Below are 12998 nucleotides of genomic sequence, written 5' to 3' on the forward strand. Positions count from 1 at the left end.
CATCTAATGAGAGCCAGATTACATCGGAAAATCTTGTACCCAGAAAAACTTACTATTGTGTTTCAGAAGTATTTTATAACGAACATAAATTTATCAGTGAAGGAAAATTTATCAAAACAGATTTTGGGAGTGAGTATATCTTATAATATATGTAAAATTGCTCCTCTATTTATGTTCTTATAATTTGTTGGGAATCACAGAAAATGATGGTAAAGATTTAGAGGATGGATTTCAGAAAGCAGATTTATATCAATTTGTAAGTTGGATTTAGAAATAAGTTGATAGGGTCCAAACCTCTGTCAAGTGTTTTGGAAAGAAAACTGTGAGATAAGTAAAATGTTCTGTTCATTCATTTCCCATTTCAAGTTCTCTTTCTTCCTGTAGCATCATTTACCTCTTGGTGCGCTCCTGTACCCTCTGCCCCTCTATCAGATCCTGCTTCTTATAGAGAGTTCTTCACTTAACTTTGATATAATTGTCTGTAGGGAGTTAGGTACGATCAGCCTGCAATTTAACATGATCCAAAGACTCAAACAGAAGAAGACTATACTCAATTGCAATTTCGGGCATACAGATCAGAATGCTTAGATTATCTGAACAGAGTATTGTTCTTGATACACTTAATATTAAATAAGTTATGGCACGGTTTCCTCACTTAAGAGAGTTAACCCAGCTTCCATAAATTTGCAAACAAACGCATCAGTATAAACCACGAATAGGATTTCCAGTTCAAGAATGTGAACTGAATACTCAACAGAACATCTTTTCCCTACTTTAATCAGTGGTTAGCAACCAAGAAACAAGAACACAGGTTATCAAACAAGAAAACGAGTCTTAGAAAACATTTGCAAGTGATCATGGAAGAGAAACTACATAAAATATAGCACTGAAAGAAGTCAATGGATGACTTAAATAGCATGCTGAATGTATCTCAGGAATGTGTTAATGAACAGGAAGATCAGAGGGAATCTCCCTAAATACAAAACCAAAAACCCATTGTTGACTTGATTCCAACTCGTAGTGACATATAGGACAGAGTAGAACTACACCATAGGGCTTCCGAAAAATTTTTTTTGTACTCTTATTTTTTGTATTTATTGAGCCATCTTTCTCTCTTTTTTTGTGGGCTTAGGTGAAGGTTTACAGAGCAAAATGGCTTCTCATTAAATAATTAATGCACAAACTGTTTTGTGACATTGATTGTCAACCCCTCAACTTGTCAACACTCTCCCCTTCTCCACCCTGGTTTCCCTGTTTCTATTCATCCAGTTTTCCTGATGCTTCCTCCCTTCTTGTCTTGCTTTTGGGCTAGTGTGCCCCTTTAGTCTCATATACATGATTGAACTACAAAGCATGTTCCTCACAGGTGTTATTGTTTGTCCTATAGAGCTGTCTGGGGCCCTGGTGGCACAGTGGTTAAGAGCTCGGCTACTAACCTAAAGGTCAGCCATTCAAATCCACCAGATACTCACTCTTAGGAAACTCTCTGGGGCAGTTCTACTCTGTCCTATAGGGTTGCTATGAGTTGGGATCCACTCAATAGCAACAAGTTATAGACCTGTCTATTCTTTGGCTGAAGGGTGAACCTCGGGAGTGACTTCAGTACTAAGTTAAAAGTGTGTCTAGGGGCTAAACTGTTAGAGTTTCTTCAGTCTCTGTCAGAACAGCAATTCTGATCTTTTGTGTGTGTTAATTTGAGTTTCGTTCTACATTTTTCTCCAGCTCTGTCCAGAACCCTTTATTGTGCTCTGTGTCAGAGGAGTCGGTGGTGGTAACCAGGCACCATCTAGTAGTTTTGGGCTCAGCTGGGTGGAGGTTATGGTAATTGTGGTCCATTAGTCCTTTGGACTAATCTTTCCCTCGTGTCTTTGGTTTTCTTCATTCTTCTTTGCTCCAGCTGGGATGGGACCAGTAGATGTATCTTAGATGGCTGCTCACAGGCCTTTAAGACCCCAGATGCTACTCGCCACAGTCTGATGTAGAACAATTTCTTATTAAACTATGTTATTTATGCCATTTGAGCTAGATGTCCACCGATACCATGGTTCCAGCCCTCAGTCCTGTAACTCAGTGACTCAGTGAGTTTGGATGTGTCTGTGAAGCTTCTATAACTTTGTCCTGGTCAAGTTGTGCTGTGAACTGTCTTACCCTTCACGAAAGTTACCACTTCTCTGCTATCTAGCTAGTGTTTTTCTCTCCTTACCCCTCCTCTTCATCATAACCGTCGAAGATTGTTTCTTTCTGTGTGTAAACATTTTCATGAGTTTTTGTAATAGTGGTCTCACAGTATTTGCCCTTTTTTTGATTGACTTCTTTCACTCAGCGTGATGCCCTCCAGATTCATCCATGTTGTGAGATGTTTCACAGATTCATTGTTGTTCTTTATGTTTGCTTAGCATTCCACTGTGTGTACATACTGTAGTTTATCCATTCAGCTGTTGAGGGACACTCGGGTTGTTTTCATCTTTTTGCTATTGCGAATAATGCTGCAATGAACATGGGTGTGCGTATGTCTATTCCTGTGATGTCTCTTATTTTTCTAGGCTATATTACTAAGAGTGGGATAGCTGGATCATACGGTATTTTTATTTTTAGCTTTCTAAAGAAGCACCTTAAAGAAGCACCGTATCATTTTCCAAAATGGTTGTACCATTTTGCATTCCCACCAGCAATGCATAAGAGTTCTAATCTCCCCATAATCTCTCCAGCATTTGTTATTTTCTGTTTTTTTGATTAGTGCCAGTAATGTTGGGGTAAATGGTATCTCGTTGTGGTTTCGATTTGCAATTCTCTAATGGCTAGTGATCACGAGCATGTACTCACGTGTCTGTTGCCTGCCTGAATGTCTTCTTTGGTGAAGTTCTGTTCATATAATTTGCCCATTTTTTAATTGAATTATTCGTCTTTTTGTTGTAAAAGTGTTGGATTTTCCTAAAAATTTTAGAGATTAGACTTTTGTTGGATATGTCCTAGCCAAAATTTTTTTCTCAGGCTGTAGGTTCTTTTTTTTACTTTTTTGGTGAAGTCTTTTGATGAGCATAAGTGTTTTATTTTTAGAAGATCCCAGTTATCTAGCTTATCTTCTGGTGTTTGTGTATTGTTAGTTTTGATTTGCATCCTATTTATCCCACATATTAGGGTTAGCATTGACCTTATTTTTTTCTTCCATGATCTTTGTTGCTTTCAGTTTTTTATTTAGTTCTTTGATCCATTTTAAATTAGTTTTTGCATATGATGTGAGATATGGGTCTGCTCCCTCTCTCTCTTTTTTTTTTTTTTAACAAATTGGCATCCAGTTTTGCCAGCATCGTTTGTTAAAAAGACTGTCTTTTCCCCATTTAACGGACTTTGGGCCTTGTCAAAGATCAGGTGGCAGTAGATAGATGGATTTATATCTGGGTTTTCAATTCTTTTCCATTGGTTAATGTGTCTGCCATTGTACCAGTACCAGGTTGTTTTGACTACTGTAACTATATAGTTGGTTATGAGGTCAGGTAGTGTGAGGCCTCCTTCTTTATTCTTCTTCAGTAATACTTCTCCGGGGCCTCTTTCCTTTCCATATAAAGTTAATGATTCATTTTTCTATCTCATTATATAATGCTATTGGTATTTGGATGGGGATTACATTGTATCTGTAGATTGCTTTGGGTAGAATTGACATTTTCACAAAGTTGAGTTTATATATTCATGGGTATGGTATGTTTTTCCATTTATGTAGGTCTCTATTGGTTTCTTGCAACAGTGTTTTGTAGTTTTCTTTGTATAGGCCTTTTACGTCCCTGGTTAGATTTATGCCTAAATATTTCTTTTTCTTTATTTTAGGGGCTATTGTATATAGTATCATATCATCCACGAATAGGGATAGTTTTATTTCTTCCTTACCAATTTGGATCCCCTTTATTTTTTTTTCTTGACTTATTGCTCTAGCTAGGACTCCCAGCACAATGTTTAATAGAAGTGATGATAAAGTGCATCCTTGTCTTGTTTCCATTCTCAGGAGGAATGTTTTCAGCCTCTCTCCACTGATGATGATGTTGGCTGTTGATTTTGTATAAGACCAAAAAACCAAACCTGTTGCTGTCGAGTTGATTCTGACTCGTAGTGACTGTATAGGACAGAGTATAACTGCCCAATGGGCTTTCCAAGGAGCCGCTGGTGAATTTGAACTGTTGACCTTTTGGTTAGCAGCCTAGCTCTTAACCACTATGCCACCAGGGCTCCAGATTTTGTATAAAGCCCTTTATTATGTTGAGGAATTTCCCTTCTGTTCCTGTTTTAGTGAATATTTTCATCAAGAATGTCTTTTCTGTGTTGGCTGAGATGATCATGTGATTCTTCTATTTATGTGGTGGATTACATTGATTGATTTTCTCATGTTGAGCCATCTTTGCATACTTGGTATGAACACCACTTGGTCGGGATGTATTATGTATTTTCTTTTACATGATGCTGAATTCTATTGGCTAGAATTTTGTTGAGAATTTTTGCGTCTATATTTATGAGTAGTATTGGTTTGTAATTTTCTTTTTTTGTGATGTCTTTGCCTGGTTTCGGTATCAGGGTTATGTTGGCTTCAAAGAATGAATTTGAGAGCATCCTTTCCATTTCTATGTTCTAAAATAGTTTGAGTAGTACTGGAGTGAGCTCTTCTCAGAATGTTTGGTAGAGTTCTCCATTGATATGCTACCTGGGCCAGGATTTTTTTTTTTTTTTTTTACCTTTTCAATCTCTTCTCTTGTTATGGGTCTGTTCAGATTTTTAACCTCTGTTTGTGTTAGTTTAGGTAGGTAGTGAGTGCACTTTTAGAAGTTTGTCCATTTCCTCTAGGTTTTCAAATTTGTTGGAGTACAGTTTTTCATGGTACTCTGTTATGATCCCATGTTATTACTCATCTCATTTCTTATTTGGGTTATTTGCTTCCTTTTCTGTTTTTCTTTTGTCAATTTGGCCAACGATTTGTCGATTTGGTTGATCCTTTCAACTTCCCAATTTTTGGTTTTGTTGGCTCTTTCTATTGTTTTTCTATTCTCTATTTCATTTATTTCAGCTCTGATCCTTATTTTTTCCTTTCTTCTGGTGGCTGAGGACGTCTTTTCCTGTTCTTTTTCTATTTGTTTGAGTTGTAAAGCTCACGTTTTTATTTTGTCTCTTTCTTCTTTTTTGATGAGTGCATCTATTTCTATTAACTGACCTCTGAGCGCTGCCTTTGCTGTGTCCCAAGGGTTTTGGTAAGATGTTTTCATTCCCATTTGATTCTAGAAATTTTTTGATTCCATCTTTGATAACTTCTATTACCTAGTGGCTTTTTTAAGCAAGGTGTTATTCAGTTTCCATGAATTTGATTTTTTTTCCCTTGCTTTTCCTGTTATTAATTTCTACTTTTATGGTGTTGTGTTCAGAAAAGATGCTTTGTGTTATCTCAGAGTTTTGGATTTTGTTGAGGGTTGCTTTGTGCCTTAAGATGCGATCTATTCTGGAGTATGTTCCATGTGCATTGGAAAAGAATGTGTACTTTGCAGCTGTTTGGGTGGAGTATTCAATATATGTCTATGAGGTTAAGATGTTTGATTGTGGCCTTTAGATCTTCTGTATCTTTGTGGAGTTTCTTTCTAGATGTTCTGTCCTTTACTGAGAGTGCTGTATTAAAGTCTCTTACTATTACTGTGAAACTGTCAATTTATCTTTTCAGTGCTGTTAGTTTGTTTCATGTATTTTGGAGCCCTGTCATTGGGCACATAGATATTTTTTACAGTTATTTCATCATGGTGGATTGCCCCTTTAATCACTGTATAATGTCCTTCTTTGTCTTTCATGGTGGATTTTGCTTTAAAGTCTATTCTATCTGAGGTTAGTATTGCCACCCTGAACTTTTTTTGGTTGCTGTTTGCTTGATATATTATTTTTCATCCTTTAATTTCTAATATATTTATTTCTTTGTGTCTAAGGTGTGTCTTATAGACAGCATATTGATGGGTCATGTTTTTTATCCGTTCTGTCACTTTCTGTCTCTTTATGGGTGCATTTAAGCTATTTACATTTAGTGCGATTATCTGTGGTATAAGTTTATTGCTGTCATTTTGTTGTGCACTTTTTTGTGGGGCTGAGATTTTCTTTGTTCCTTTTACTTTCCTGTGCTGAGTTCCTTTTGTTTGTGGAATTTCTTTTCATTTCTCTCAGTATTGTATATTTTGTGTTTCCTGAGGCTTTCTGTTTTTCTTCTTTATATCGATGAGTAGGTTTGTTAACTTTCTCTGTGGTTTCTTTGAAGTTTTCCCTTATTTTCCTAAGTTTGAACCAGTCTTTTATTACTCAATATTACCCTGATTTCCTCTCCGTTGGAAAGTTCTGTACCTACACCTAGTATTCCCCCTTTTATTGTCTTGATGTTGTTGGTATTTACAGATTGACATGTTTAGTTCCCTGTTTTACACCTTTTAGCTTTGTTTTGTCCTTGAGAATTCATTACCTAGGTTAGTATCTGGCTGAAAATGGCCTATGTCCTAGATTCAGGTTGTTGTCTGATGTTGTTGGTTCTCTAATCGAAGGACTCCCTTTGATAATTCTTGTAAGTTTGGTTTGGTTTTTACATATTCCCTTAATTTCCGTTTATCTGGAAATGTGCTAATTTCACCACCGTATTTGAGAGTTTTGCAGGATATATTTTTTTGGTTGACAGTTTTTTCCTTTCAAGGTATTATACACGTCATGCCATTGCCTTCTTTCCTGCATGCTTTTTGGCATGTCATCAGAACTTAGTGTTATTGTTTCTCCTTTGTATGTGACTTTTCGTTTTTCTTGAGCTGCTCTCGGGGTTCTTTCTTTGTCTTTGCTTTTAGCGAGTGTGATTCTGATATATCTTGGTGTCTTTCTTTTGGGGTGTATCCTATATGAGATTTGTTGAACTTCTTGGATGGTCAAATTTTCATCCTTCATGATATTAGGGAAGTTTTCTGTCTGCAAATAGTCAGTGATTCTCTCTATGTTTTCCATTTTCTCCCCCTTTTCTGGAACTCTAATTATCTGCAAATTTTTGCTCTTGATTGTATCCCACATAGTTCTTAGGTTTTCTTCATTTTTTTCTCTGAGTTTTCCTCAAACAAAGTGGCATCCATGGATTTATCTTCAACTTTGCTGATCTTGTCTTTCATTGTTTCAAATTTGCTCCTAAAACTTTCTATTGCATTGTCCGTTTCTTAAATTTTGTTATCTTTTGGATTCCTAATTGCTGTTTTTGTATGATTTCTAATTCTTTATGTTTTTTGAAATTTTGTTCTTGTATTATTCTCCTGAACTCTTCTATTGCTTTATTTTTCCTTGATTTTGGTTATACTTGGTTGGTTTCGTCTGTGTTTTCCATGATTTTGTCTGCATTTCCCTTGATATCTTTCCTAATCTCTTGGAGAGTTCTGAGTATTAGACTTTTGAATTTTCTGTCAGGTAGTTCCTGTGCCTTTTTTTCTGCCAGAAGGTTATCTGCTGCTTTATTTTGGTCACTTACGGGAGCCATCTTGTCCTTTTTTTTTTTTTTTTGGATATTGTCTGCTGTCTCCAAGACATTCAGGTATTATTTTCTTTCTCTATTGATTGTAGGTTTATTTGTTTCATCTTGCTTTTTTGTTTTGTTTGGTTAAGTCTGGGCAGGAGAGCTGGATGTGCTTTGTTGCTTGCTTGTTCATGGGCACGATAGTTCTCACCATCTTGTCCAAATGGGCAAGGCCAGTCACTCAGCTATGGCACAGCAGGTCAGGTTCAGCAGGGGGAGCAGTGGCAGAGATGGGCCATTTCTCCTCAGTGTGAATTGAGCCAGATCTGGGGACCGTAGTGGGGCCTGCTGTGGGGCAGGCCAGTTGCCCTTGGGGTTGAGTCGGCAGAGAAGGGTCTGGGATCTGGGCTGGTTTTTCCTGGGACTGCGGGGTGCAACAAAGTGGGGGCCAAGCTTGTGGGAAGAGACCTGGGCTCCAGCTGGCTGGGCTGAGGAGAGAGACAAGAGGGCATGTGAAGGCAGGGGCAGAGAAGGCTAGATGGAGAAGGGCAGTAGGGTAGGTTTTACTGTGGTTCCCAGCAATTGGGGCTGCCAGGATGTGGCAGTTTTTGCCACTGTTTACCAGAGGGGTGGGGGTTATAGGCATGTGCTCTAGTGGTTACCAGTGCATCTGGGCTCCTCCTTGAGTTGCAACCAGCAAACATGGTCTTACTTAGCCCTGTATGTCTGCACTGTATCGCTATTTCCTGTTGGGAATTCTGTAGAAGTGCCTTTCTGCATGTGGGGTTGTTGGCTTTATTCCAAGATGGCCATGCTGAGTCATGCTATTTGGTGGGGAACCTCCACACTGCATCTCTACTCCTTCACTATTTTCTATCAGTTTCTTCTTCTCAGTGGCTTCTGATCTAATACTTTATCCCTTCACTTAAGGTTCAGGGTTCCAGGATTGATGCCTGTATCTGTTTTACTTGTTTTTTTGTGGGGGGGGGGGGTCTTTTTTGCATCAGAATGGCTTACTGCATCTGACAAGTCTGCCATCTTGGCTCTGCCCTGAGCCTTCTCCCAAGGCTATAATCTTTACAGAAGCAGTCTGCCCCATATTTCTTCCATAGAGTAGCTGGTGGGTTTGAACCAATAACCTTTTGGTTAGTAGCCAAGCACTTAGCCACTGTGCCACGAGAACTCCTCCCTAAACAGAACAAAGTAAAAATAAGAAGATATGAAGAAAATGTTGGGAGTCATCAAGATTCAAACTTTCAACATAGATCTAATAAGCAATCCAAAAATAAGGAATGCAGATGTGATGGATCAGGAATGGAAATAAAAGTATATTAGTTAAAATGTCCCAGGGTTGAACACATACATGAGTCCTTTGACAGATCTCAACAAAATCAAACACATCAGAGAAACTATTAGTTTTTGGTTGCTGCATAACAAATTCTCACAAACTTAGCAGCTCAAAAACAATACGCCTTTATTAGCTCATAGTTCTATAGGTCAGACGTCTAGCATAGTATGGCTGGATTCTCTGCTAGGGGTGTCACCAGGCTGAAATCAAGGTGACAGTCAGGGCTGAGGTTCTCATCTGGAGCTCATTCCTGTTATTGGCTCCCTTTTTTCTTGCTCGCTGTCAGCCAGGGGCCACTCTCTATTCCTAGTGGCCACATTTCTTCTCATGTGGGCCCCCTCCATCTATAAGCTAGCAATGGTACACTGAGCCCTTCTTATGCTTCACATCTTCTGTCACCAGCCAGAGAAAACCCTTACTTTTAAAGGGGCCTCATGTACTTAGGTTAAGCTCATTTGGATAATCTGCCTATCTTAATTCAACTGTATCATGTAACATAACACAATCAGGGGAATGATATCTCATCATATTCACAGCTTACAGGGCTTAGAGTATGAAATCTTGGGGACCATTTTTAGAAGTCTGCCTACCACAACAGACAAAACAAAAACAAAGAAAAACCAAATAACCTGATAAGGCACATCAGGAAAGGGCAATTGCTAGAAAAAGACATCATGGTTGGTAAAGAAGAAGGTTAGCGAAAATGACGGAAATCTCCTATGAGATGGATTGAGACCAAATCTGGAACAATGGCCTCAAACATACCAATGATCATGAAGATGGCACAGGATCAGGTGTTCTCTTTTGGTACACCTAGGTCACTAGGAGTCAGAACCAACTCAACAGCAACTAACAAAAACAGCAAAAACAAACTTCAGAATTTTAAGGGTAACAAGAAACTCTTCAAAGTTACCAGAGAACAAAAGTTAGATTACCCACAAAATAATGAATATTAGGCTATGTCAAATTTTCTTTTTCTTTATTATTGTAAAAATATAGATAGGACCACGTTTGCCAGTTCAACTTTTTTCATGTATACAATTCAATGAGGTCAATTGTATCAATCATGTTGTGCAACCATCACAATGACAGAAGACACGGATATGCCTTTAATCTCCAAAGTAGAAATAACTGTGTCCATAGGTTGCGAAATGAACAGCAAAGTTAAAAATCAAGCGTGCAAATGAAATGAAAGTGCTTTCAGAATATTAAGACTCAAAAGTTCACCTCTCACAGATCATTGTTAATGTAGGAATGATTAAACAGTTTTTCCCAAGCCAATAAATTAATCCTGAAAAAGTACTGGAATGCAAGAAGTAAAAGTGGGCAAAGACATTAGATTTACAGTGTTAAATCACAGTATTTATGGGAAAATCATCTTTATTATTACTGATATTATTACACTTTAGTTTTTAATAGTATATTACATTTTATATTTATGTTTATACTATATTAATACTATACTTACTTTTGCCATTATGTAATAATAGTTACCTTACTTACTTTAGCGATTACAAGTACTATTACTATTAGTATTACCAAAAAGAAACCCTGTGTCTCTTAGCAGTCACTTCCCATTTCCTCCCAAACCCCCTTTCCCTACACAAAATGTTAGCAATAGAAATAGCAAGATAATAATAACAATAGGAAAACAATACCATTCGGGAGAATGGAGGCGAGATTGCTGAACTCATTTATTAATTCTAATGTAACAAAGTTTTTGACAGATCATACTAAAGTGACTCTAGGTTAATGTTGAAGGAATAGTTGAGGAGCAAGGGGCCGCCCAAATATATACCTCCCCATAACCCTCCAAAGCAATACAAAACCACAAACTATATAAAGACTGTGCCCTCAGCATAAGGAGAAAAATTTAATATGCTTTGAATGTTAAATACTAAAATTGTTTCAGTCTTTATACGTTAATGTAGTAAAATGGAAGTCCCAGGAAAACACATGTATTTATGCTTATTTTTATAAAGTAATTTAGTGGTGAAAAGGATAGTTTTTTAAACAAATGGTCTTGGGTATCCCTATAGAACAAAATAAATATCAACTCTTACCTCACATAGAACGCAAAAAGTAACTTGAAATGGGTTGCGAACATTAAAGCTAAAACTATAAAATTTCTAGATGAAGTCATAGGAGAAAACCTTTTTTGACTTTAGAATAGGCAATAATTTCTTAGGACATACAAAGCGAGAATCATAAAAGAAAATATTTGATAAATTGTACTTAATCAAATTTAAAAAGGTCTCCTCTTTGAACAGTCAATGAAGGAAATAAAAATGCAAGTCGTAAATTGTGAGAAAATATCCACAATTAATTTTCCAGCAAAGGATGTTTTTCTAGAATAGAGACCCCTTGCAGCTACATAATAAGTAATCAAACAAAGCACTTAAAACTAAGCAAAATATTTCGAGCATATGCTTCACAAAGGAAGATATACAAATGGTCCAATAAGCATAGGAAACGATGCTTAACATCATCAGTCATGTGGGAAATGCAAATTAAAAGCGCAATGAGATGATGACATTATACACCTACTGAGATGGCTAAAATTAAAAAGACTGACAATACTCTTTTTGTGGCTGTGAAGCAATGATCTAGCAATTTGACTTCAGGTATTTATCAAAGAAAAAGGAATATGCCCACACAAAAGTTTATGCACGTTTTTATAGCAGATTCACTCATGGTAGTAAAAATCTTGGAAACAAATGTCCATCAAATGATGAATGAATAGAAAAAATGTGGAATATTCTTACAGTGGAATATACTCAGAAATAAAAATGAACAAGCAAAAACATGAATTTATCTCTAAAACATTATCCTGGGCATAATATGCTAGTCATAAAAAAAGTACTTACTGTTTAATTTCGTTTACCTGAAATGGAAGAAAAGACAAATTTACACTATAGGAACAGAAAGCAGATCTGAGGTTGTGTGGCGTTGGGCTTGGGGGATGAGTTGGCTGGGAAGTGGCAAAGACAAACATTTTGGGATGATAGAAATGTTCTATATCTCAATTGTGGTGGTAGTTACATGGATGTGTGTATTTATCACAGTGTTCATCTCAGGCTCTGATGACTAGTTACTGGCAGCATTGACAAGTGCACCCCAATTACTGAGGCTGCTAAACTTATCAGTGCTACAAATGTGAGACTTTCAGCACAGTGAAATCCAGAAATCCCAGGATATCTGGGTAATAATTTATGAAAAAAAAAAGAAGCAGAAGAAGAGGGAATTCTCAGATATCTTCAAGTTTGTGGACTCCTTAGGTTATACAATGCCACTCTGGAGTAACATTTATTCTGTGAAATGGTCTCTAAAGCAAATTCAGTAAGCTCAGGTGTCTTCCTTTTAGTCTGATTGTTAATTAATACTTCATCAAAATGTGGCTCTTCACAACACATACTTACGAAAGAATGTTTTCTTCCTGTTTTTTTGTTCACGTTCTATCTTCTGATTTTTTAAACAGCTCCAGGAAAGCCTACAAATCTTTCTTGTTCAAAGGAAGCAAACATAACTCAAGAAGAAATTTCCTGGGAACCCCCACAAAGTGTTGTTCATAATTTTCTTTTTTGTTATTGGAACGATTCAGGTAATATATATAATTTAATTTCATATCTGCAAAGAGAAATTAGGGAATTTGAGAGGATAGAAATGTGGACGGAGTCAGTGAACAAAGGTGCCCTCTACATGGCTGGTGGGATAGGAGGGTTTATATACTTTGATTTTAGGATTGCTTCCACTCACTAAGCGTTCTCTAACTCCTGAAATGGCTAACGCCCTGAATATCTACAATATCTGCTTGTCTTTCTTGTTCTATTTTTGTCCCAATCTTTGCATACTAAACTGTGAAGAAACAAAAACTCTGAAAGATAATCCTCATACTGTTTTCCTAGTTCAACCATAAAACCTCCCAGATGATAAGCTATTTAAGATGGCAAACATCTCCTGGACAACTTAAATATTTAAAATGTTTGTAGAAACTAGAGGGCATCAATGTGCATTTCAGGGCAGACTCAACACCTGGGATAGAACTCTCAGGATAGTCCTCTTATTAATCCTTCGTTGTTATTGTTAGCTGCCATCTAGTTGGCCCCTGACTCATGGGGACCCCATGCCCAACAGAACAAAATGCTGCTCGGTCCTGCACCATCCCCG

General features: G+C 37.2%; 1 protein-coding gene across 1 annotated transcript in view; it reads left to right on the forward strand.

Moving 5' to 3' along the window:
* Positions 1 to 5: 5 nt before the first annotated feature.
* LOC135229894 (receptor-type tyrosine-protein phosphatase C-like) overlaps positions 6 to 12998 on the forward strand; it is a gene marked incomplete at its 5' end in the record, with an annotated part of 74022 nt that continues 61029 nt past the window's right edge. Inside the window, 2 exons of the mRNA XM_064279107.1 lie at positions 6 to 129; positions 12310 to 12432. Coding sequence (XP_064135177.1) covers positions 6 to 129; positions 12310 to 12432 — 247 coding nt within the window. The remainder of the gene's footprint in view (positions 130 to 12309; positions 12433 to 12998) is intronic.

This window comes from Loxodonta africana, unplaced genomic scaffold (assembly GCF_030014295.1).
Source record: "Loxodonta africana isolate mLoxAfr1 unplaced genomic scaffold, mLoxAfr1.hap2 scaffold_599, whole genome shotgun sequence".
Lineage (NCBI taxonomy): Eukaryota > Metazoa > Chordata > Mammalia > Proboscidea > Elephantidae > Loxodonta > Loxodonta africana.